Source organism: Budorcas taxicolor, chromosome 1 (genome assembly GCF_023091745.1).
Source record: "Budorcas taxicolor isolate Tak-1 chromosome 1, Takin1.1, whole genome shotgun sequence".
Lineage (NCBI taxonomy): Eukaryota > Metazoa > Chordata > Mammalia > Artiodactyla > Bovidae > Budorcas > Budorcas taxicolor.
The window spans coordinates 21,392,637-21,418,175 of NC_068910.1; the positions used below are offsets into that span (position 1 = coordinate 21,392,637).

General features: G+C 42.0%; 1 protein-coding gene across 2 annotated transcripts in view; it reads left to right on the forward strand.

The window, feature by feature from the left end:
• PTPRG (protein tyrosine phosphatase receptor type G) overlaps positions 1–25,539 on the forward strand; it is a 768,800-nt gene that overhangs the window by 724,532 nt on the left and 18,729 nt on the right. For both annotated transcript variants that reach the window (XM_052648333.1, XM_052648342.1), the window contains 10 exons: positions 6,516–6,612; positions 12,398–12,480; positions 12,670–12,804; positions 14,335–14,469; positions 16,597–16,769; positions 18,798–18,933; positions 19,417–19,563; positions 21,440–21,533; positions 22,421–22,497; positions 22,980–23,108. In XM_052648333.1, the coding sequence (XP_052504293.1) occupies positions 6,516–6,612; positions 12,398–12,480; positions 12,670–12,804; positions 14,335–14,469; positions 16,597–16,769; positions 18,798–18,933; positions 19,417–19,563; positions 21,440–21,533; positions 22,421–22,497; positions 22,980–23,108 (1,206 nt within the window). The remainder of the gene's footprint in view (positions 1–6,515; positions 6,613–12,397; positions 12,481–12,669; positions 12,805–14,334; positions 14,470–16,596; positions 16,770–18,797; positions 18,934–19,416; positions 19,564–21,439; positions 21,534–22,420; positions 22,498–22,979; positions 23,109–25,539) is intronic.

The following is a 25,539-nucleotide window of genomic DNA, read 5'->3' on the forward strand; positions in this document are numbered from 1 at the left end:
GGCTTCACTGCATCAAAATCACGCCTCTTAACAAATCCTGGGCATCTGCACCCTATTTCTGTCCTAAAAAAAATATTACTACGGCTGTAGCTTTTGTCACCTATATTGAAGTCTATAGCTTATCACCTGGTATGTTTGGGACTGGAACAGGGAGGGCACGAGAAGGGTGGCTTTGTTCTATCATTGTTATTTCACAGTCTGTGCTGGTTTGAAAGGTTTCAAGTCAGGGCTCTTCACCCTAGCAAGAACATCCTTTCTTCCAAAAAGAATAGTAAGACACTCATGCAGAGAAGGAAATGAGACAGTAGGAAAGCCTACTACTATACTGTCAGTCTTCTAATTTAGGAGAAATTTGAAGTATTTTAAAACAGTAGTGCTCCTTTTGCATAGCTCTGCTAAAAAGGACAACGGTAATAGTATCTTTAACAAACTATCAAGGCTGGTTTTTTTGGCTGTACCACACAGCTTGATCTCCGTTCCCTGACCAGGGACTGAACCCAAGTGCTCAGCAGTCCTGAACAGTGGACCACGAGGAGATTCCCTTATCAAGGCTATTTTATAGCCAAGAGATAGTCATAGACTGTAAAAAAATAATAATGATAATAAGGTCAGGACAAGAGATTTTGTGTAATTCAACAAGAATAAAACAAAACCCTCATCCTGTTAAGAGAGTAGAAACCTCAACTCCAGATTTCTGGGTCCTTTTATGTGGAATAATTACAGCTGGTATCTGCTTGGCACCATTGCTCAGATTATTTCACTCATTCCGCAGAAATAACCCCTGTGAGCTGTGAGCTGTTTTGTCCCCATTTTGCAGATGAGGAAGATTGAGGCATTGGTTAGTTCAGTAATGAAGTGGCAGCAGTAGGACCACTTTCTGATCAGTAAGACCAAAGCTTTCGGATTCAAGCCCACATGTTTAACCCTAAGGCCATCCAGACTCTTCATTTAACTAAGTAGTGTCCTATAGTGAGGAGAATTAACCAAGATGATCAGTGATTGTCTAAAACTGATCATGCATCTGACGGACCAGTAAATTCCTTGGCAAAAAAAGTAGGAGAGGGAGGTTAGAATAAAGGAGCTACCCCACCCCCCACCCCATCCCACAGCTAAGAACACTAGGAGCCCCATACATGATCTTCATGGCTAGATCCTTCCCAAAGGGCTGAGAATCTGACTTACAAAAATCTTACGTAACTTCTGAATACAGGCCTGAAGTTAGCCCAAGAGCAAATGTTAAGATTGTAGAGAAAACCACTTAACGGTTAATATTTGCCCATGTTGTTATTCAGTTGCTCAGTCATGTCTGACTCTGTGCCCCCATGGACTACAGCATACCAGGCTTCCCTGTCCTTCACTATCTCCCAGAGATTGCTCAGATTCATGTCTGTTGAGCCCATGATGCCATCCAACCATCTCATTCTCTGTCGTCCCCTTCTCCTCTTGCCCTCAATCTTTCCCAGTATCAGGGTCTTTTCCAGTTTGCCCATGAAAAGGCGTTGAAGCCAGTCATTCTACAGTTACTGAGTACCTGCTATTCTCTGGATGTTTTATAAGGCACAAAGATGGACTGGACAGAGAACTTGCCCTCAGAGAGTTCATTCTGGTTGGGGGAGACCAGAGTGAACACAGCTAATGCAGAAAGAGGTCAAAGCAAAAGAAGTGCCAATCCAGGAATGAAGTTCTGCCAGGGAAGCAGAGGAGAAAGGCTGCTAGGAATTTTGATTGGGTTTTTCTGCGAAACTTCTATTTGCCCCATTTTGTTTTCAGATCATGGAGGGAAATGGAAAAAAAAAAAATGGTGAATACCTGTCATATGTTCAGAACTTTGCTGCTTAAGGAGAATGAGAAATGATCTGCTGGTAATTTTGAGTCTTTGTCTAGAGGTGAGGCTGAATGCAAGCTTTTTGTCCTTGTCAGATAAATTTTGGAGGCTGTTAAAAAGCTGGAGACCTTATACCTCTAGCAGATTTTGCAGTCCCTGGAAATAGCATCAATCCTGGTGTCAGGATAGTGTTCAGTCCCTATTCCCGTGACTACCTTAGCTGACTTCAGCCTCACTCTTCCCCCGCCTCCCAGGTCATAATCAAGGAGTCTTCCAGAGGCTCGGTGCTAGCAAATTATCTTTCAAAATCAGTGGACCTTCAAGGCCCTGTGGGTCAGCAGAATTAATAGGCAGAGGTCAGGAGCATCACAGGCTTAAAAGTGGAGTGCAGAGATGAGGCCAGAGGTCCAATACCCCCTTGATAAGATCCTTTGGGGGATCAAGTCTGTTAAAATGAACTCCAGCTCAGCTGAATTTGGGCCCGTTGCTCATCTTACATCAAGAGAACAAAGCTTTGTCCACCCGAGCCCAGGCACCAAGGGGCCAGTGGCCACAATGGCCTTAGGTAAGATGCAGAGTTCCCTTGTTGCTGATGACACATACTGGGGAGTTCCTGACAGAGGCAGAAAACTGCAGAAAGAAGGCTGCCTGCAGGTTGGCAGTTTCCTCAGCCTCAGTGACAAAATGCCAGTGTGGGTCTTACATGACCCAAAGGAAAACTTTGTAAACCCTTATCATGAAAGAAATCCTAGGTGATGAAGCTGAGGTTTTTAAGTTGAGGCTCTTAAGAAGAGTGAGGGAAAAAGTACGTTAGCCAAGTTGTACAGGAAAAAATAATTCTGTTTTATAGACCAGCTGCAGGATGATAGACACTGGGATAGTTTCTTCAGAGATGGGTTGATTTTCTGGAGGGTAAGGCAGACACTTGAGATAAGGACATGTGGATTTAGAGGGGCATGAAGAGCAGCACAGGCTTTCCTGAATAAGGAAAATTGCGGTGAAGCAAAGAGGAGGAGGTCGTACAGGCTGTTCAAAGGGCACCGAGTTAAAACTGTCCGGCCTTGGAAAGGAAGAGGTACATAGGTGGGGGCCCTGAAAGCCTGACTCGGGGATTTGGAATCTCTCTAAGAGATGTCTGAACAAGAAAAGAACATAGGTAAGCAACCTTTGAAGAAAACCAGTGTGGCCGTAGTGGTCGCCTGAGCGGAGGGAAGGAGAGGCCGGAAGATGGTGTGACCAGTACCTGGTGAGGGCCAGCTCTGTGTCCAAATTCAGCAAGCACTGCGCTGTGGTCCTGACTTATCCTCATGCAGGACAGGCCCCTGAACATAGATGGGGGTGGCCTGAGCTCAGATACTAAGGCTGTTATACACGCTCAGCCTAACCGTTGGTCACCAGGTCCAAAATATTTCCTTCTCAGCTTGCTTCACTGTGAAGCTGAGTAACCTGAAAGATTTCTAGATCTGTTTCGGCTATTTTTTTTTTTTTTCCAATTAAGCTTCTGAATGGGAGGACAGGAAGTCAGCATGTGCCTTTGGACAGCCTCTTCCATCTACAGCTCCAGGCAGCAGATGATGCAGCCCGTATCATCTCCGAAGGATTCTGTATCTGTCAACTTGTACTTTTCTTTTTTTCTCTTTTGGTTCATTTTTTGAAGTTATGCTTTGTTGTAGATCCCTTGTTTTCAGTTGGCTCTTCTTGGTGGTGGTATGTCCTGGTTATTCGCATAGTATTGATTTTGAGAATTCCGGCTCTTGTTATAGAGACAGTAAAGTGCAAACAAGCTTAAATCTTCAACTTTTTATTTGGGTATTGACCAAGTAACTGCACTATACACATTCTATTGGCCAGTGTCACTTCAAAGGGTCTTAACACCTATTAAAATCACATTAACTTTGAAATGCCAGTTCAGCTGGAGAAAAAGCACTCTAGGATCGGGTGATATTATCAGCATCTAAATGAACCAGGCGGTACTGCAAGGAATTACAGATGACATTATTACCCACAAGACAAAATCAGAAGGCCGTAGGCCAACCCCTTGGGTTCTCGTAAAATCAGATGTAGCATTATTTATGGCCATTCTTTGTTTTCTGTCATTCACGTAATTGGAAAAGTGAAATAGAGGCGACAGATCAGACTAAGGGTTTTAGATAGCGCAGAGTTTGATTGGCCATATTGAATGGCCGCTTTAAACAGTGCAGACAGCTGCTCCCACACAGGCTCCGCCAATTGCCTTAGACTGTAACAGAGGCCCCACCTCAGTCCAGTGAGTGTGGTCAGAGTCACACAATGGGGAAAAAAAATATCAATAAGGCAAATCTCCAACTAAAGTATTCAAAGCTGAAATCTCAGCACAAGATATCTGAACAGCTCAGCCCAGAAGAGGTACATGCCAAAGGTATGACCTTCAGAACCCAGGAACCAAAGCATGTCAGCTTATTTCACAGATTTGTATACAGGCTGAATTAATGTCTTCCGGAATACAAATCCATTTTCAAAGGTTTTCTGCCCCTGAAACTGTTCAGAAGAGTACGCCTTCGGCTTTCAAGGCAATCCTGAATGGCAGATATTCTGAGTACGGCTACCATTGCTCCTGTTCCTAGAGATGTTAAAACAGCAGACTCATTAAATTATGCTCACATTTTATGTCTGTTTCAGAGAAAACAGCCAAAGGCACCCTTCAGGCCTTTTTAAACCAGCATTCAGCAAACTGTAGGTTATAAACCATTTTAGATAGAACAGCAGGTTTCAGAGTTTATCACATTTAGTAAAAGTAAAAAAAGCTAACGCACGGTCATGAAATACACACTTTGTCCAGAGACATGTGTTGAACTAATGGATGTGGCTTTTCTCTCTCTCTCTTTCCTTCCTTCCTTCCTTCTCTCTCTTCCTTTTTTTTTTAATATGTAATTTTGTGCATTTATTTTTGGCAGTGCTAGGTCTTCATTGCTGCGTGGGCTTTTCTGCAGTTGCGGTGAGCCAGGGCTTCGCTGCAGTGCTCTTGCTTCTCTTGGTGTGGTTGCTGGGCTCTAGAGCCCGGTAGGCGTGTGCACGGGCTTAGTGGCTCCGTGGCACCTGGGATCCTCCCAGACCAGGGATCAAAGCCATGTCTCCTGCATTGGCAGGCAGATTCTTTACCACGGAGCCATCTGGGAAGCCCCCTGTTTTTCTTCCTTTTGTTCTTTCTCATTCTTCCTTCCCCCGGGAATGCCTCCAATTCTGAAAAATTGTGTGTACATCCTCCAGGAATCAGGTGTCTGGGAGTATGGTTCTGAATATTTAGTGACCTGTTGTTTTTTGCCTTGGTTTTTTGATCATGGTGAGCCTCTCCTGAGTACTTTGTGAATATAAAAGACACCTGGTTCCTGATAGGTTTCATTGTGCATGATGAACATGCTGTGGACATCATCTGTACTTGCTGTGCAGCTCCTTTGTGCAGAAAAGTCTGCACACTCGTAAACTCAGTTACATCTGTCACATGTGAAAGGTTTTTCCTGATCCCCTCATGTCCGTTTGCCCTGCTCTTTGTCGCAGCTGTGCACTCCAAATGACTTCCTTTATTAGTTAGCACCAGTGGTTTCTTGGGATTTGAAGCATATGGTGTCGAAAAATTTGGCTTTTTTAACAATCTTTTATTGGGCTAATGGATAATGTTTCTATCCATGGCAAAGGTAATAGCAGAGGAGATTTGCTTCTCCCATGGCTGTTTTTATAAAGAAGGATCATGTAAGTAAAATTAGAGTTAAAAATTAGTGCATCAGAGCCATATATGGGTAAGTCAGATATGACAGTTTTTAGGTTCTAGGGGGAGCCTGGTGGGCCGCCGTCTATGGGGTCGCACAGAGTCAGACACAACTGAAGCGACTTAGCAGCAGCAACAGCAGTGTCATTTCAGGGCTTCCCAGGTATTCTTGGTGATAAAGAACCTGCTTGCCAGTTCAGGAGACATAAGAGACGTGGGTTCGATCCATGGGTCAGAAAGATCCCCTGGAGGAGAGCATGGCAACCCTTTCCAGTATTCTTGGCATGGAGAATCCCACAGACAGAGGAGCCTGGTGGGCTACAATCCATGGGGTCACAAAGAGATACGACTGAGGCAATTTAGCACACACACACTGTCATTTCAGGGCTGAGAATAGTCACTTGGTAGTCTGTTATAAAACAAGGCTGTGAGGACCATAATATAAGCATATTGCAAATCATGGTGGAGATGATTCTTCTGTCTGGAATATTCCTGTTCATCTTTTTAAGACCCAGGTGAATTATCTCCCATCTAAACCTTCACCTGTGTTCCTATCCATTTCTTCAGGCCTCTCTTCTCCTAATCACACTTGACTATTATCATGTTTTTTATGTTTTTCTCACCCATCTGACTGCAGCATATTCAAAAAGAGACACTTATTTCTGTAATCCCCATGCCTAGGTCAGATCTGGAATAAAATGGATGGTTGATGAATTAGTAAAGAATGAAATCCTTTTATTTTGTTTTCATCCTTCATACATCTGTTATGAATATGTTAGTATTCATTTCTGAAGTTGAGTTTGGGGAGGTGATGGTGGCCAGTGACTGCGGAGTGAGTAAAGGCTCTGGGCTTTTGGATGTTTGTAGTTTCTTGCTTTCAGCTGTTGTTCAGCATCTAAAAGCATGTCTAAAATTCTTGGTAACCTCCCTGTATATTTTCTTCTCTAGGAAGTCCAGCGCTGCACGGCTGATATGAACATCACTGCAGAACATTCCAATCATCCAGATAACAAGCACAAAAACAGATACATCAATATTTTAGCATGTGAGTAATAAACTTTAAACTATCTTCAACTGCAAGGAAATGAAATCTTCCTGCTGGGTATGAGCTGAAATGCAAGCAGTTGAAATCAGGATGCCAAGAGGACATTACACTTGCAAGTTAACCTCTCATTGGCCCGTCTTCTTCAACAATGTGTAAGAAGAAGTGGGGACATCCTCTGCCCCCTTAGTGTTTCATGAAGCTGCCAGATCTTTGTTGTCATAATCAGGCGATCAAAGGAAATGTTCTGAGCTTTACTGTTTTTACATGAAGTGATTTCATATCCAGTGTTGGGAACCAAAGTTTGTCACGTGGCTAGCCTAACATTGTTTTTAACCAGTGAAAGCCAAGCCTTTTAATGCAAATGGAAATACTGAGAGCTGAATTGAGGAAGCTGAATTTCAGAGCAGTCTTTCAAAGAGTAGGTAATTGGTTTATTCTAGTCCTTGTGGCCTCTGTGTTTAGTCCTGTCCAAAACATTTCCAGGGCCATGAGTACCCTGGAAGTTTAGGAGCAAATAAATAAGAGTTCTTCTTACAGAGCCTCAAGGCTGCTAGGAGGACAGGCCACTTTTCACAGACACTGAGACTTGACTCACTGGCTGAAAATATTCACTTCGATATTAAGGGCAGGAGCACAGATGTTTATGGTTAACGTATGTACAGTTTCATGTAATAGTGTTTAAAGTTACACACTGCTGTAGACAGATTTTTAATAATACTTTAGTGAGATACAATTTATATAACATACAAAATTCACCCATTTTAAAGATAATTTGATTTTAAATTTAATTTCAGTGGTTTTTTATAGTCAAAGAGTTGTACAACCGTCACCACTGTCTAATTTTAGAATATTTTAATCACCTCAACATGAAACCCCTTATCCATGAGCAGTCACTTCTAATTCTTCCTGCTCCCAAGTCCCTAAAAACCACATATTTACTTTCTTTCTCTGTGTATTTGCCTATTCGGAGTATTTCATCTAAATGGAATCATACTATACGTGCCCTTTGTGTCTAGATGCTTCTACTCAGCATAATGTTGTTAAAAGGTACACATGGCGTTGTTTTTATGCCTGAATAATACTTCACAGTATAGATCGACCATATTTTGTTTATTCATTTCTAATTTGGTGGACATTTGTTTTTACTTTCTGTCATTAATAATACTGCTATGAACATTGGTGTATAAGGTTTTATATAGACATCTATTTTCAGTTCCCTGGGGGTATATCCTTAGGAATAGAATACCTAGGTCATATGGTAACTTTATGTTTAATATTTTGAGGAACTGCCCGTTAACCAAAGTGGCTGCACCATTTTACATTCTCAGCAGCAGTATATGCAAGTTCTAAGGTTTCCACATCCTTGCCAACACTTGTTACTTTGTTTTTTTTTTTTCTGATAATAGCCATCATAATGAGCCTAAAGTGGTGTCTCACTGTAGTTTCACTTTTGATTGGCATTTCCCAGTGATTAGTGATGTTGAACGTTTTTTTCCAGTGTCTATTGTCCACCTTTCTGTCCTTTTTAGAGAAATGTCTATTTAGATCCTTTGCTCATTGTTATATTTGTTTACTCATCTTTCTGTTGTTGAATTCTGTATACATTATAGATACAAATATCTTACATACATAATTTGCAAATATTTTCTTACATTCGCTGTGTCATCTTTTCACTTCCTTGATAATGTCCTTTGAGGTACCAACTTTTAAAACTTTGGTGAAACCTGTTTTTTTTTTTTTTTGTTTGCTGTGCTCTTGTTGTCATATGTAATGAACCAGTGCCTAATCCAAGATCATAAATATATACCTGTTTTGTTTTTTTTTGTCAGCATCTTCTGGTCTTAGCTCTTACATCTAGGTCTTTGACCCGTTTGCGTTAATTTTTGTATACAGTGTGAGGTAGGGGTCCAGCTTCATTCTTCTGTATGTTAATATCCAGTGGTCTCAGCACCATTTTTTGTAAGTTTCTTTTTCCCCGTAATGAATTGTCTTAAGCACTCCACAGAAAGTCAGCTGACTGTAAGTGTGAGGGTTTATTTCCATGCTTTCATTTCTTTTCCGCTGATCTGTGTGTGTGTCTTTATGTCAGTGCCACACTATCTTGATTACTGATTGACCATGGCTTTGTAGTAAGTTTTGAAATTAGAAACTGTGAATGCGTCAACTTTGGTCTTCTTTGTTAAGATTCTTTTGGCTATTTTGGATCCTTTGTTTTTCATATGAATTTCAGGATCTCCCTGTTACTACAAAAAGTACAGCTGGAATTTTAATAGAGATTATGTTCATTCTGTAGACTGATACGGGGAACACTGCCATATTAACAGAATTAGGTCTGCCAATTTATGAAGATAGGGCATCTCTCCATTTATGTAGGTCATCTTTTATTTCTTTCAGCAATGTCTTATGATCTGTGTGTTACAAGTGTTAAGCTTTTGTTAAATATATTTCTAAGTATATTACTCTTTTGCATGGAATTGTTTACTTGGTGTTTTCAGACTGTGGATAGAAATGTGATTGATTTTTGTATGCTGACCTTATATCTTACCAACTGGACTGAACTTATTTATTAGTTCTAACAGTTGTTTAACACTTATTTAACACTTATTTCTTATCTTTTTGGTCATAGCCGTTCTAACAGGTGTGAGATGCACATTTCCCTGAAGATTGGTGGTGGTTGAGCTCCTTTTCATGTGCCCATTGGCCATCTATATATCTGCTTTGGGAACATGTATATTTAGGTCCTCTGCCTGTGTTTTAATTGATTGCTGGTTTTGCTAGCTGTTGATTTGTATGAGTTGTTTTTATATTTCTTTTGCCATACAGAAGCTTTTTAGTTTGATGTGGTCCCACATGTTTATTTTTGCTTTTGTTGCTTTTGGTGTCAGAATGAAAAAGAATCACTGCCAAGACCAATGTCAAGGAGCTTTCTTCTCTGTTTTCTCCCAGGAGTTTTATGATTTCAGGCCTTAAATTCAGTTTCAATCCATTTTGACTTAATTTTTACGTATGTTGTAATATAGTAATCTAGTTTCATTCTTGTGCATATGACTGCCCATTTTTCCCAGCCCCACTTATTGAAGAGACTGTCCTTTCCCCATCATGTGTTCTTGGCTTGTTTGTCACAAATAAATTGATTGTATATGTGTGGGTTTATTTCTGGACTCTCTAATCTGTTTCATTGATATATGTGTCTGTCTTTATGCAAGTACTTTTCAAATTATTATAGCTTTATAATATAATTTGAAACCAGGGGTGTGATGCCTCCAGCCTTGTCCTTCTTTCTCAAGATTGCTTTGGCTGTTTGAGTTCTTTTATGGTTCCATACACATTTTAGGATTGTGCTATCTCTGTGGAAAGTAGCATTGGAATTTTGATAGGGATTGCACTGAATCTGTAGATTGATTTGGGTAATACGGACATGTTAACAATAGTAATTCTTCTAGTCCATCCATGAGCATAGCATATCTTTCCATTTATTCATGTCTTCAGCTTCTTTTTCAGTGTTTTACAGTTTTCAACATACAGGTCTTTCACCTCCGTAGATAAGTTTATTCCTAGGTATTTTCTTCTTTTTGAGACAATGATAAATGGGACTCTTTTCTCAATTTATCCTTCTGATAATTCATTCTTAGTGTATAGAAATTCAGTAGGTTTCTGTATGTTGACTTTGTATGTTACAACTTGACTAAATTCATTTATTAGTTCTAACAGTTTTTTCATGGAGTCTTTCACAGTTTTCTACATACAATGTCATGTCATCTGCAAATGGTGACAGTTTTACTTCTTCCTTTCAGTTTGGATGTTTTTCATTTCTTTTTCTTGCCTAAATGCTCTGGCTAGGACTTCCAGTACCATGACAAATAAAAATGGCAAGAATAGACATCCTTGTCTTGTTCCCAATCTTAGAGGGAAAACTTTCAACTTTTCATCATTGAGTATAATGTTAGCTATGGATTTGTCTTATATGACCTTAAGGTACAACCTCATGTCATCTGTGAGTGTAGTTTTACTTCTAGAAAAAGTTTTAAAAGAACTAAAAGTCATTTTTTAGTAAGAGTATTTGTTTCAGTTATCTGAGAGAAGGAGAAAAGGAGAACAAGGAAGAAGAGTCAAACTTTTCTCACCAGTCTCTGGATGGATTCCTCGGGCAGCGTTTGTTGACCAACTCAGTCAAGGCTCACCTTCCTGAGACTGTGAGGAATTGTCCATCTACAGACCTCATTTCTGATCATAGAAGTCAGGCAGAGATATACACACATATATGCCTTACATATGTCCGCATCACTCTCCACCATGGTAACCTCTACTTCTAGTGACCTCACGGCCTTAGCTAAAAGTATGTGGCAAAGAGGAAGTCAGAGCAACTCTGTGTGATGTGCTCAAGGGTCATCATATTTTGCCAGAAAACCACCATTTCTGGTTGGATGTGTTTGTATTTTCACAAGTTTACTTGACGTATAATGTTCACAAATTCAAATTAGGTGTTTCATTTTCACAGTTCAGAGAGTTAGGTTTTGGTACTATCTCGGCTACCTCGTCAGATTCTGGGCACATCACCCATCACTTTGGTCTTCCCCTATATCAATGCTTTCATATAGCAGAGAATAGCATGGAAGTGTCATGGAACAAGTAGAATTAGTCCATGAATATGCTGGATACACAATATAGGAAGAGCCTTTTCTCATGGAACCATCACAGCTTTCAAAGCAGACGTGTATGCCACCTCCGGTATTTATCTTTTTTAGCCAGTCTTTTACCTTTTTGATTGACTATGAAGGACACAGCTTGAGTGTGTGTTCTTACTTGTCAGTCTGTGAAATAACAATATAATGCTACAAAGAGTTTGAATCCAGATGCCTTAAGAGAATATTTTCATGTGGGGCCCCTGTTTAGATTCAACAGGCAGCCCCTGTTTAGATTCACTGCGTCTGTGCGTTTCTCAGCACAAAAGCAGTTCAGAGTTCAAGAATGTGGAGGGTTTCCAGAAGTGCATGATGTAGTCTGAGGTCAGTAATGTCCACGCTAATCCACTCATTGGACTTCCTTTCGAACTAGCCTTTTATGATCATGATTATAAATAGAAATGTAAATCAGCTTTTGCCCATTCTCTTTCTAGCTAGGGGGAAAAAAAAAAGTATGACCTCAGCTTTCTTCTGTTTGTTACCTTATAAATACAAACTCCTTCTGTTGGACAACCAGAGGCACATATCAGCACTCACCCTTTGTTCATAGGCAAAGGTTAAGTGGGTCTTGAATCTGATCATGGACTTCAGATGCCTGCATTGAGATTACTCTGAGAAGCAAGCTTCCGTTCCCTCAGTTTCTCAGGGTCTGCTGGGGTGGTGGGGAGTCCAGCTGAGTGGCATCTCCTAAAAATTGATGTTCTGGACTTGAGATAATAATCACCTTTTTATATCTATCAGTGGAGAGGGGATGGAACAGAGGTAATGAAAGATCTTGGAAACTCGTTTTAAAATGTAGGATAAGGGAATTTCAGACGGTTGCATCTTGAATCGTTTTGCATGAACTAATAAGGACCACTATTTGCATTTCTTGCATATCAGCACTCGCAGCTCAGAGCATGTGGTGGAAGTGTCCCCGTGATATGGAGAGGGGTCCCAATGCTGAAGCTTTAGTGTTTTAGTGGTTCGTCTGCCAGAAGCTTTTCCAGGGCCCTCTGGGAGATGCCACATTGCCTCTCTGCTTTGTTGTGTGCTTCAGAATGCTGCTAGTTTTTGAATCATACATTTTGGTTTTGCTTTTTTTGCTTTCTTACCCTCTATAGATGATCACAGTAGAGTGAAGTTAAGACCTTTACCAGGAAAAGACTCTAAGCACAGCGACTACATTAATGCAAACTATGTCGATGTAAGTCAGAAATGTTTTCCTAAACTTGTTTCTGATAAATGAAGAGTGCTGCTGAGACGGTTGAATGTGTTTCCGTACTGCACAGAGCTTTCATGAAAAACACAGACTACTCAGTATGGAAGGCGCTTGAATTATTAACCGGTCTGTGGCACTGCTTTCATCTCACTGTGTGCTGTGTCATCTTTGAAGGGTTACAACAAAGCGAAAGCCTACATCGCCACCCAGGGACCGTTAAAGTCCACGTTTGAAGATTTCTGGAGGATGATTTGGGAACAAAACACTGGAATCATTGTCATGATTACGAACCTTGTGGAAAAAGGAAGAGTAAGAACTTTTACTCATGTACCTGCATTCAAAAAATTACTTGTGGAGTGTCTGCTGTAGGGCAGAAACTTGATAAGGCCAGACGAGTTAGAGAAATGAGAAGTGTCCACCATGCCAGGAAAGTGGTCACTTACCAGAGTGGATTCAACATGATGATCAAGGTGAACAGGGTATCTTTAGGTGTTAATCTGTCTTTCTCAAATAGATTAACAATACATTTATAAAAGTCTTTAAAAAAAGATGAATAAGGTATTAATTAGGAGGATGCTGCAAAATGCATGGACATATTCTATAGTACAGATAACTTTTTAAAGAGCTAATGTTTGAGGTGAGATTTAAGCAATGAAAGAGAAGGCAGAAGAGTCACACAGATGTGGAAAGAGAAGGAAGGACATTCTAAGTACAGGGGGAAGAAAGACAAAAGTAGGGACAGTGGAAGAAACGCACTATATATTCGAGGAGCTACTAGTAGTTCAAATCCAGGGGAGTAAAGACTGCTTAAACACCTCGACCATCTCTAAGAGAATCTTTTTTATAAGATGGTGAGTCATAGTTTAACTTTACTGGATTTTGAACTTACATTGCTGCTAAGTCACTTCAGTCGTGTCTGACTCTGTGCAACCCCATAGACAGCAGCCCACCAGGCTCCTCCGTCCCTGAGATTCTCCAGGCAAGAATACTGGAGTGGGTTGCCATTTCCTTCTCCAATGCATGAAAGTGAAAAGTAAAGTGAAGTCTCTCAGTCGTGTCTGACTCTTAGTGACCCCATGGACTGCAGCCCACCAGGCTCTTCCATCCAAGGGATTTTCCAGGCAAGAGTACTGGAGTGGGTTGCCATTGCCTTCTCCTTGAACTTACATTAGATATTAATTAATTAATGGAATGGAATAGAATAAGGTTCCAGGCTGTAGTCCCTTACTCAGAATCACTACTGCCTCACTTTGTGGAGTCAGAATTGGTGACCAGTTGTTAACACACAGGCTCTCACAGTTAGAAGAGACTTTCCTTTTTTCTCCCCTTCGTGTATTTAGCCACATATGGTATGGCATATCGGATCTTAGTTCCCCAATGAGGGATCCTACCTGCACCCCTGCATTGCAAGTGCAGAGTGGTAACCACTGGTCCACCAGGGAAGTCCCGCAAGAGACTTTCTTTTACCTGTGAATGCAGGCCAACCTCCCAAGTGATACTCAGACTTCCTTGGTAGCATATCCTACCCACATTTCATATGGGTCAAATATACAGGGCTTTTCTTAGACCCCCTTTAAAGTACATCATGAGATGCAGGATGGTCACAAATACTAGGCCCAGTCCTCAAATGAGCTAGCCCACACGTGTCCCAAGATTAACCTCTGCAGGGGTTGCAGCTGCCTGCAAGGACTTCAGCCCATTCATTCCTGATTGAGTCAGCCACATGGTGAGAGTACCTGTGTTTCAACAGTGCTATTTGAAACCACATTACCAACAGTGGCATTGTGGTATTGATTGTAGTTATAATTTACAACTTTTTTTATTTATCTTTTTTTGCAGCGAAAATGTGATCAGTATTGGCCCACAGAGAACAGTGAGGAGTATGGAAACATTATTGTCACCCTGAAGAGCACAAAAGTACATGCCTGCTATACTGTTCGTCGTTTCTCAGTCAGAAATACAAAAGTGAAAAAGGTATTGAAGGGGTTGGGTGGGCTGCCAGGGCGTCTCTTTTTAAACTAGTATGAAAATCACTGTGCGACCAAGGCCAACTCTCATAACCAACTTGTTTTTTTTTTTTTTTTAAGTATTTTTGAAACGTTTTTTCACAACTCTTTTGATTGACATCAATGTATGGTGTGAAAGATATTGGCAAAGCACATAATAGAATTTAACTGGCCTGACTGAGTTCTTTAATCTCCTCATGAAAGAGGCTTCATTTGGAGTGGGGGGAGGGACAAAAGGTCCTCTGAGGTTTTGGTAGCCAGCAAATATGGCAGCATCTGTTTGGTAATTTAGCTTTTTAAATCTAATTTTCTGACAGCTTTAAAGCATTGTTTCCCAAAGTGTGTCCCAAGGAATACTAGCCCTGCAATATGCTTGCAAAACTCAAAGTGTGCAAAATGAGTGCTAAATGAGCCTGAATTCCCCCTTAAAAATTTACAAGGAAAACAAGTACCCAGAGTGCCAGGGTTAGGAAACCAATGTAACTCTGTCGTGTTTCCTAATGTGATTTAACAGTAAAGAACTCTTACCATCCTGAGAATCACCCTTGTGGAAATGGCACGTTCTGGTTTTCTCAGTTTCTCTTGTTGAAAATCCACTGTCCCATTGAGACTCTAGCGGTCCTAGGAACTCAGGACAGATGCTCATTAGGACAGTGTGGAGTGTTACTCACTCTCTGGAGGCTTAGGTAGGCAGCTGTTGGTAGCACTGGTCCCTCATTTATTTTTCTAGGCTTGGACATCTTTGGGAATGTGATAAAACTGTCTGCCTCTTGCCCCAGAAGAATTCACGTTTACTCAGGGTTTTGTACACCATTTCAGTGGCTCTGAAGCCCATTCATGGTCCAAGGTTAACAGTCCTTTCCATGTGTAGCTTTCTTCCCAAGAATGGCAGAAGTATTATATATATAGATCAGTAGCACTGTCTTTATCTGTGTTCTCTACACCAGAGCTGTTAGTTGATTCAAGCTAACCAATAACCAGTTTATGTTCATGAAGTATAACATCCATTAGGCATGAAAACACCTCAGGTATTTAAATGTGGCCCACTTACTCTTATTTTAGAAATGGCTTAAGTCAGAGGAGGATGTCAAACAGGAATGTCTGGAGTTTTGCACACTGACAGTAGGAACTGAAAATGAGGAAGGAAAAGGAGAGGTAACTGGAGAATTAATAATCAAGGACATCCAAGCACGGAGCCAAGCACCCTACAGTGTTGAGTGTCAACAGATTAATGACCCTGAATCACCAAAAACATTTGTAAATTTTACAAGTATTGGTAATAATAGTAATAAAGAACACATCTCAGAAACTGATCTATTTGAAGAAGATTGTCAACCAAAGTGGTTGAAATGTAAAAAGTTCAGCCACTTACAGGAAAACAACTCTAAAAAATTCATTTTGAAAGGGACAGATAAATCGACTGTTGCCTTGGACTCTGGAGGTTCAGAAGGATCTTCCCCACACTTCCTGGAGGTTGCACAGCACACGCCTTGCAGCCCCTAAAGGATCAGCCTGGACAGTGGAGAAAGAATGGGAGTCCTGGCGCACAGTCAGAGGAGCTGGGGCAGGACGTCAGGAAATGGAAGTTGTTGTGTAGTTGCTAAGTAGTTCCTTAGTTATGTCTGACTCTTTGCGACCCCATGGACTGCAGCCTGCCAGGCTCCTCTGTCCATGGGATTTCCCAGGCAAGGATACTGGAGCAGGTTGCCTTTCCCTTCTCCAGGGGATCTTCCTGACCTAGAGATAGAACCTCGTGTCTCCTGCACTGGCAGGTGGATTCTTCACTGCTGAGCCATCAGGGAAGCACCTAGGAAATAGAAGTCTTGTAGGCAAATTACTGAGCTCTTTGGATAGCAGATCCAGAAAAATGAAATATGAAACATTCATTCTTGGTGCAGAAGGTAACCATATTCTCTTCTATGAAGTATCTGCGCCATCTCATCCAGCTTGGTCATGTCCTCATTTGTGGCCAGAGAGGATATCAGCAGTTAAGGCGAATGAGAACAGAGGTTGGGGATTCCTGCCGTCCTTACAGCATCTTCATCTAGAATGCCCACTGTTGGCTTAAAGATGTGCTTTCTTGCCTTTCTCTTAGGGGCAGAAGGGAAACCCCAAGGGGCGGCAGAACGAACGGGTAGTGATCCAGTACCACTACACGCAATGGCCCGACATGGGGGTTCCGGAGTACGCCCTCCCAGTGCTGACCTTCGTGAGGAGGTCCTCGGCAGCCCGCACGCCGGAGATGGGCCCTGTGCTGGTGCACTGCAGGTGAGGACCCACCCGACTGGGGAGGGCAGGGGCTGCGGGCCTGCCGCTGCTTTGTTTGACAGCGAACTAGAGTCTTCCACCCCAAACTGGGACGACTGAGACTTGTGGAGTTACAGGAGGTCACTATAGTCCTCTAACAGTAAGAAAGCACCTGCTGCTTGTGAGGGTGAAACAGAATGAACTCTTAGAGGATGAGTCTCCAGTTTTTATAACACCATCTCATTATTGATAAAATCCAGTGTTATTTTGTAAGGCAATTGTTGGTAGCTCCTAATATATAAAAACCTTAAACACAAGTTTAGAACTTCCCACACTAGAAACTTTGAGGTTTTTTTTTTTTTGGTTTGGTTTTTAATTTTTATTGAAGTATATAGTTGCTTTAGAGGGTTTGTTAGTTTTTGCTGTACAGCAAAGTAAATCAGTTATATGTATACATACATCCCTTGTTTTTTGGATTTCCTTTCCATTTAGGTCACCACAGAACATTGAGGAGCTTTTTGAATTGAGTTTTTGAATATGGCTTTTCTGTAGGGTTTCTCCAAAAATTAGTATTTATTTTCTGGGTGAAAGGCTTTGAGCTTATAGGTACTATATAAAATACCTTTGTAAAGCACATAAAAAGCCTGTTTTCCCTTCTAAACTACCGTAAACAACCTTAGTAAATAGTAACATTAATGCTCAGTTGTGTCCAGCTATACGACCCCATACCCTCTGGGTTCCTCTTTCCATGGGGTTTCTCAAGCAAGAATACTAGAGTTGGGTTGCCATTTCCTTCTCCAGGGGAATTTCCCCAACCCAGGGATCGAACCCATGTCTCTTGTGTCTCCTGCATTGGCAGGCAGATTCTTTACACTTAGCCACCTGGAAATCAACCTCAGCTGGTTGTTTAAAAATGCCTTTACTATATTTATTTATTTACTGAAGGATAATTGCTTTGCAGAATTTTGTTGTTTTCTGTGAAACCTCAACATGAGTCAGCCATAGGTATACATATATCCCCTCCCTTTTGAACTTCCCTCCCATCTCCCACCCGATCCCACCCCTCTAGGCTGATACAGAGCCCCTGTTCAAGTTTCCTGAGCCATACTGGATTGCTTGGCTTTGGCGTTCAGACAGATGTTGCTGCTTCTGTGATGTATCTTACACGGCTGCACAGCTTCCTTGGCTCTTCTTTGGGGTGGCTCCTCTAATAGGCGCCCACAGAGCAGCAGGAGTTGGAGCCTGTCTTCTGTTCAGAGTGCCTCGAGAACTCTCCATTTTTGCTAATCCATTTACAATCACTAAAATAGAAGAGAGTCTACCAGAGAGCTTGTGTATCAGCAGAGTTGTGTCAGACGGGAAACCTTCTAGGGGGGTGGGAGCAGAGATTCTGCCAAAAAGAAGTTTGTTGTTCAATATGGCAGAACTCGGGTCTCCCTAGGATGTTTTGTTTCTCTGAAATAACAGTTAGGATGTGGGATTAAAGAGGCTGGCTTTTCCAGAGTCCACCTCTGGATTATGAAAGGAAAGTATCCTTTTCAACAGGGACTTTTCCAATACTGAGCCCACCGGGCTCAAAGCAGAAAGGTGGGCAGAAAGCCCGTATGTTGAAAGGACGATGGGCTCCCCCACAACCGCTGCGGGAGCAGGAGAGCCAGGTGATGCCTCTGCGGGAGTGGTTCTGGTGTGGGCACGTGGCTGCCAGGAGGGATGCCTTGGGCTCCCTGGCATCATGGACTTAGATCCTTTTGCTTGAGCTACAAGGAAGGCCAAGGAAGCTCGTATGTCGCTTATATATATTTTATTTAAGTATACATAGTCTCTATTTTCATACAAGGAATGAAGTAGTCTTCCCTCCTCATCAAGACTCAAGAGGGAGGAAGGATCCTCTTGTCGTTTGTGGATGCTCTCCATTCGTCATCACCTGCGCCGGGTCCCTCGAACAGCAGGGTTATTTCTCAGGGCCGTAGAGATGCAGAGGACGGTTTCTGCAGTTCATGCCAGGGCTGAGCAGCAGGGGTGCTCGCTGAGCGTCTGCCTTTCTTCCAGCGCTGGTGTGGGCAGGACAGGCACCTACATCGTCATTGACAGCATGCTGCAACAGATAAAAGACAAAAGCACAGTCAACGTCCTGGGATTCCTGAAGCATATCAGGACTCAGCGCAACTACCTCGTCCAGACTGAGGTGAGGAGAGACTGTGCGGCCCCCGTGGGGTCTCCATGCGCTGGAACGGAAGGGTGAGGAGCGTCAGCAGACAGGGCTGGGAGGAAGCTACAGGGGTTTGGATTGGAAGGTGTCCTGACGAGGCTATCTGCTTGTTCCCCACGTTTGTGTGGATGTGAAATGGAGCTGGGACACTATACCTAGTGCTGTGTATTCGTTGATCTGGGAGTTAAACATTGTCTGGCCCGAGAGGATGGTTGTAAAGCCCTCCAGTGAACATGCGTTTCCCCACTGCGTGTTCGGAGCATGGTGTGGCGTACAGAACCGACGTCAGTGCAGTCCCTGCCCTCAAGCCGCTTCTGGCGCGTTAGGAAGTGAGTGCTGAGGGAATCACGGAGAGGTCCCTGCCAGGGGAAGAGTGCCTTGAAGGTAGATTTCTTGCAGGAAACAGGTGGTATCTCGTCACAGCTCACCTCGGTGACCGTCATGTCCTCTGCCTTTTAGGAGCAGTACATTTTCATCCACGATGCCTTGTTGGAAGCCATTCTTGGAAAGGAGACGGAAGTGTCTTCCAGTCAGCTGCACAGTTACGTTAACAGCATCCTCATACCAGGAGTAGGAGGCAAGACGCGGCTGGAAAAACAGTTCAAGGTACTGCTTTGAATACATTTCTTTGGGCAGAAAGCAAGGAGGTAAAGAAATGCCTTGAGTTTAGGGCTCCATGTCCTTTTTGCATGAATGTTTAGACTGAGATGGATTACTTTGTGTACTCGTGAGATGTAATACATGGGAAAATCAAGCTGCGACTTGTTTGTAAGTGTCTTGAGTAGACAGTGCCGTGCTATATTTTCTTCTGTGCAGTTTACAACTTTATTTGAACATAAACACTTGCCCCTGGCCACAATAACGTAATATGTTGTTAGTTGTTCCAATCAAAAAAAAAAAATCCCCTGTATTCTTTCTGACCCAATTTATCATACCCTTATGAAGAACGGCAGTTTGTTGACATTATCTTGAAAGCTGAGCTCTTTGAAAGACTATCCCAGTAGATGATTTAGAAACTAAAAAAGACTTACTAAGCAATACTAGAAAAAAGGTTAATTTTTCCTAAATGGGGTTTTCTTTCTCTTTGATAGGGGCACAAGGTGTGAAGACAGTTAGGGTTATATGGAATTGAGTGAAATAAGGTGAAAAGAGAGACTATAAGAACTATTAAAGTAATTAAGGTCAGAGCAGCTTAGCCATCTCAAAAGTAACTGAATGCCTCCTATTTAGCAGTCTCTCATTAGACTTTAAAAATCTGTCCTTTTTGCACATTGTTCTATTTCTCATTTTGTGTCAAGATAAAAAGAATGAGATGAATCGCTGCAGTTTTCATTTTCATGGTAAAACTTTCCATAGACACTGAAACCTTCCTTTGAATCTCAGCTGAAGAAATGAGACTGTCAAGCAAGTGATAACAAGTGATATGAAATGAAAAATAGATTAATTTCACCAGGTTCAGTCATAACAACTTTGTATTTCCAGGTCTCCTTTTATAATGTCCTACCCACTCTAAAAACCATTAAGTTAATTAATAGTGAGGACATAGTGTCTTATTTTGAATGTTGAAAATGAACTCTCTAAAAATTAATATTTCTTTTGTTAAAAAAATTATTTTTTATTGGGGCATAGCCAGTTAACAATGTTGTGATAGTTTAAGGTGGACAGCAAAGGGACTCAGCCATATACAGACATGTATCCGTTCTCCCCCCAAACCCCCCTCCCATCGAGGCTGCCACATAGCATTGAGCAGAGTTCCCTGTGCTCTACAGTACCTCCTTGTTGGTTATCCATTTTAAATATAGCAGTGTGGAGTACCAGTATTTTTAAAATTCTGCCGTTTGTTCCTGAAACATTTGTTTATACCTTGTTTTAAAAATTCATCAAAGGAGACCGGGTTGTTTGTTCTTTTACAGGTATAGAACTTACCTAGAAAGAAAACACAAGAAACAGAAACTCAGGCTGCCTCCAGGGCCCTGGACGGTGTAGCTGTAAAGCCGGTAGAGCAGGAGAGCATTCCCATACATTCTAGTAGAGAGTGCATGGGAAAGTCCACATTAATTCAGTAAATCCAAAGAAGTCATTCAGTAAGTCCACATTATTCAATAAATATTGCTTACATAGAGCCCACCGTCAAGAAACCTAAGGCCTAAAAGTAAGTGAAACAAGACGCACTCCACCGAGACAGTTGAGAAAAGTACCACCAGTCAGACACAAAGTGTTCTTAGGGTGCAGAAATGTTCAAAAGTCATCAGTTATCTGATTATTGGCATTTTTGCCAGATCTTCAAGCAGATGCTCTCAGTTATAGCTTTGTTTTTGTTCTGTTGTCTTTCCAAGCTTTATTGAGATAGAATTCTAAGTTCAGGGGACACAAGGTATGATTTGATGTTTATGTGCATACTGGAAAATGTTTGCCACAGTAAGTTAACACATGTACAGATATAGTCCTTTGAGTGAGGACGAAAATGTTGCTTTTCTTTCAGCTGGTCACACAGTGCAATGCAAAATATGTGGAATGCTTCAGTGCTCAGAAAGAGTGCAACAAAGAAAAAAACCGAAACTCTTCAGTCGTGCCATGTAAGATCTTAACAGCTGTTCGACTTGACTGTTTTTCTTTCCTTGAGATTTTGTGTGTTCGGTAAAGAGGCAACCACCACCATGGGGAAAAGTTATGCTTAGGACAAATAGAACAGATGGGAGGGGCAGCTGTCAGCACCAGGAAGTTGCTGTGTCTATGGGACAAGAAATCTAGCTTCAAGTTCACCTCGAGATTGAAGAGTGAGGCTATTTCCACCATGTCTTCGCTTAAAACCCTAAAAAGAAAGGTAAAGTCATTGTCACTGTGGCATGTATGCTCTCTTAAAATAGAAAGTCCTGGTTTAATCTGTCCAGCTGGAACTACAGTTATAAGTTATCCTGTCAACTGAGACCAGGACACTTGATAGGTGGTGACCATCGTGTAAGTAACTTGGGACTCAGCAGAGGATATTGTGTGTATGCTGTAGAAACAGACTTAGGGAATCAATGGAGAGATTCTCTTGATTGAAAAAGGCCAAGATTTTCTAAGTGCTTCCTGAACAGAAAGATAGAGATAAGGGGATGCAGAAGAGCAGAGTGCAATATGTTGGTCTAATTATAGGAACATCAAACTGGGGTCAACAGTGACCTCAACTCCTCTTTCGTCTCTAGCTTCTTCGTGACCTGCTGAGAAAGTGTCTCCCACAGTTGCATGCTATTCGCATAATGCCTGCGTCCCTCTGGGCACGTGCAGATGGACGTGTAAAGTTTCCTTTTACATTCAGTCTTAGCTGATAATGTTTTAGCTTGGTTAACAGCATAGGTAAGTCTTAAAAAGAAACAGGAGCCAAGGGACTCTGGCTCATCAGGTAACTCTGAGAAGGTGCTGTTGATGGTGTGTGCGTAACCAAGGCAAATGTGTTTGGTTGTTTTTTTTTTTGTCATAGCTGAACGTGCTCGAGTGGGTCTTGCACCGTTGCCTGGAATGAAAGGAACAGACTACATTAATGCTTCTTATATCATGGTGAGAGTCAACAGTTACTTATACGTGAAGTCGATTACACTAAATAGTGCTAAAGAGCAGACACCACCTATGTGGCTATTCAGATACTTTCTCAATGTGTAATATCAAAATTTGAGAGATTTCTGCATCTGGAAACCTTTAACAAAGAATACCTAATCCATGAGGACACAAAAATGCTTAAGAAACAAGCTTGTTAAGGAAGTGATCCTCTTATTGATTTCACCCATCTAGTCTTGGAATAAATGTTGAAATGACTGTTAAGTAAAAACAGCAGGGGGAATGAGAAGTGAATAGGACACAGAAAACTGTCTCTACGTGTTAGCAGAAGTACGTCTAAAAATTAGCCAAGTGCACTGAAAGCCTCTTTGGATTGTTTCAGTGAGGGTAGCACCATGCTGGTCTTATTTCATGAATGTGTTTTACTACCGTGGAGTTAGAATAAGGCACTCATAATCGCTGGTTCTTCATCTTCCTAACTAAAGGGCTATTACAGGAGCAATGAGTTTATTATAACCCAGCACCCTCTGCCGCACACCACCAAGGATTTCTGGAGGATGATTTGGGACCACAATGCACAGATCATTGTCATGCTGCCAGACAACCAGAGCTTGGTGAGTGAGGCACTCCTGCTCTGCATTCACGGGCCTGTGAGGCCGCATGCATTCATGACCTTGCAGTAGGGCTGTAGTGTCTGCACCCGCTGGGGAGGGAATGTAGACTGCTCATTTCATAGGTCTGCTCCAATCCTTGATTTCTGATTCCTAGTGGTAGAACCCCTCAACTCTACTGTACACGGTAGGTGACAGAAGGTTTTGAAAAAAACTTCTGTTTCCAACCTCACTAGTGTATGAACTGACACTGATCTCTTAGTTGCTACATGTCACTGTTGAAAACCAAATGAGCAGTGGTCAACATGTATTGATTATATGACCTTGTTTTTACATGTATTAGCTCATTAAATCATTTCTACAATTTGATGATGTAGGTACTAAGAGTCTTCACCTCCTTTAGGAGCTGAGAAAACTGAGGGACCTAGTTTGCCCAGGGGCATATACAAATAATTATGGCCATGATTTGAGTCACTTGTCTTATTTTGTTATTGTCTATGTCCAACCCCACATTACAGAAATGTTTCCTAGCCAAAAAAAAAAAAAAAGTCAGTATCAAAAGTACTAATAATGTATCATCATTTACCCCTCATTCCATAGGCAAGCCAGATCTGTTACAGGGAAGGAGAAAAGGAGAGGCTTTTTTGTTGGAAAATAACGGTGCTTTTTAAAGACCTCGACTAAGCTACTAATTCTTTCTCCTCCCTTTAGTCCTTCCCTATTAAGGTCTCCAGACTTCCCAGGTGGATCAGAGGTAAAGAATCCACCTGCCAATGCAGGAGACCTTCTCCTTCCTGGAGAAGGAAATGGCAACCCACTCCAGTATTCTTGCCTGGGAAATCCCATGCACAGAGGACCCTGGCGGGCTACAGTCCAGGGGGTCACAAAGAATCAGACACGACTTAGCAACTAAACAACACCTGAGGTCTGTAAGACCCTAGAGGAGAAGGGTGAGCACGTTTATGAAAACAAGTTTAAGTGTAACCGCTGCACTTTCATTGCCTGAAGTTTTCAATCAGTTGGGTCTTCGGAAGTTACTATGAGGACATGGAAGCACACAGACTAAAAACAAAAACAAAAATGATCTGCTTCCTTGAGTGTCAAGAGTAGTGAGTTTTTTAATCAGGAAAGAACAGCATGTGATTGAACCCGTAGTCTTGATGACATGCGTTTGACTGTGTGCCCAGTCAGTAGGAACTTCACTTTGTCGCTTTCTGCTCCAGCTTCAGAATACCAAGACTGCTTCTGTGTGATAGAATGGCAACAGAGTTGAGAATCTTAAGCTAAAAACTGGAGTGTAAATTTTCAAATTAGCTGGCAATAGGGGTCTATTCTGTTTGGCATATGGAAATTGGAGGCATTTAGGGTTGTTAAAACATGCATTTGTTGGATGAGTCAGTGTTTTGTTATCCTCACTGAACAGAGGACAGCCACTGAAAACGGCTCTACCCACAAGCTCATTTGCATGGGCAGGCACGTGGGAGCCTGGATCCAGTGAGTCTGCTGTGCGGACAGTGAGGCTGCAGGGCCAGGCCTGCCACTTCCGGGTCTTGGGCCACGGAGGCGATGCTGGAATCCTGCACATCCGCGCTCATAGCTCAGAGGTGGAAAGTCAGATGTAGTGTTTCCTAAGGGCTTTCCTGCTGGCTGAGTCGATAAAGAATCTGCCTGCAATCCAGAAGACCTGGGTTTGATCCCTGGGTCAGGAAGATCCCCTGGATGAGCAAATGGCAACCCACTCCAGTATTCTTGCCTGGAGAATCCCATGGACAGAGGAGCCTGGTGGGCTACAGCCCATGGGGTTGCAAGGAGTCAGACATGATAATGTCTCTGCATTTTTTGTTTGCTTTGTTATTTATCACTACTGTAACTCTACAAGCCCATGATTCTGTGGATGGCCCAAAAGTCACTGTGGCCAAGGCATCTTTGCCTTATCCATCAGCAAAATACCCATGAGACCAGAGCTCCTACTGAAGTCAGTAGCATTGCTTCTTTGTAATAGTCTGTCAAGTTGAGGCATTATTCCCTAGTTTACTGTCTTGTGTTCAAAACTATTTTTCTGCCTTTCTTCCACCATTTTGTTAGTTGCTCAGCTGTGGGGTTTGTGACCCCGTGGACTATAGCCCACCAGGCTACTCTGTCCATGGGGTTCTCCAGGCAAGAAGACCTGAGTGGATTGCCATTACTAACTCCTTTTGGCAGTTGGTAGGCCAGTTAGAGAATTTCTAATTCATATTATCATCATAATAGTTACTTGGGGTATATAGTTTTATTATTCCCACTTTTCCAACATGGAAATTAAGGCCTAGTCAGATTATTCAGGGGCATATCCCGTCCTATGCTTAATCTGTGTATTTGGTCAAATTGAGAGGCCTTGTTCATCATTATGTCTTTGCTGCTATTTTAGTTGCTTAGTGGTGTCTGACTTTGTAAC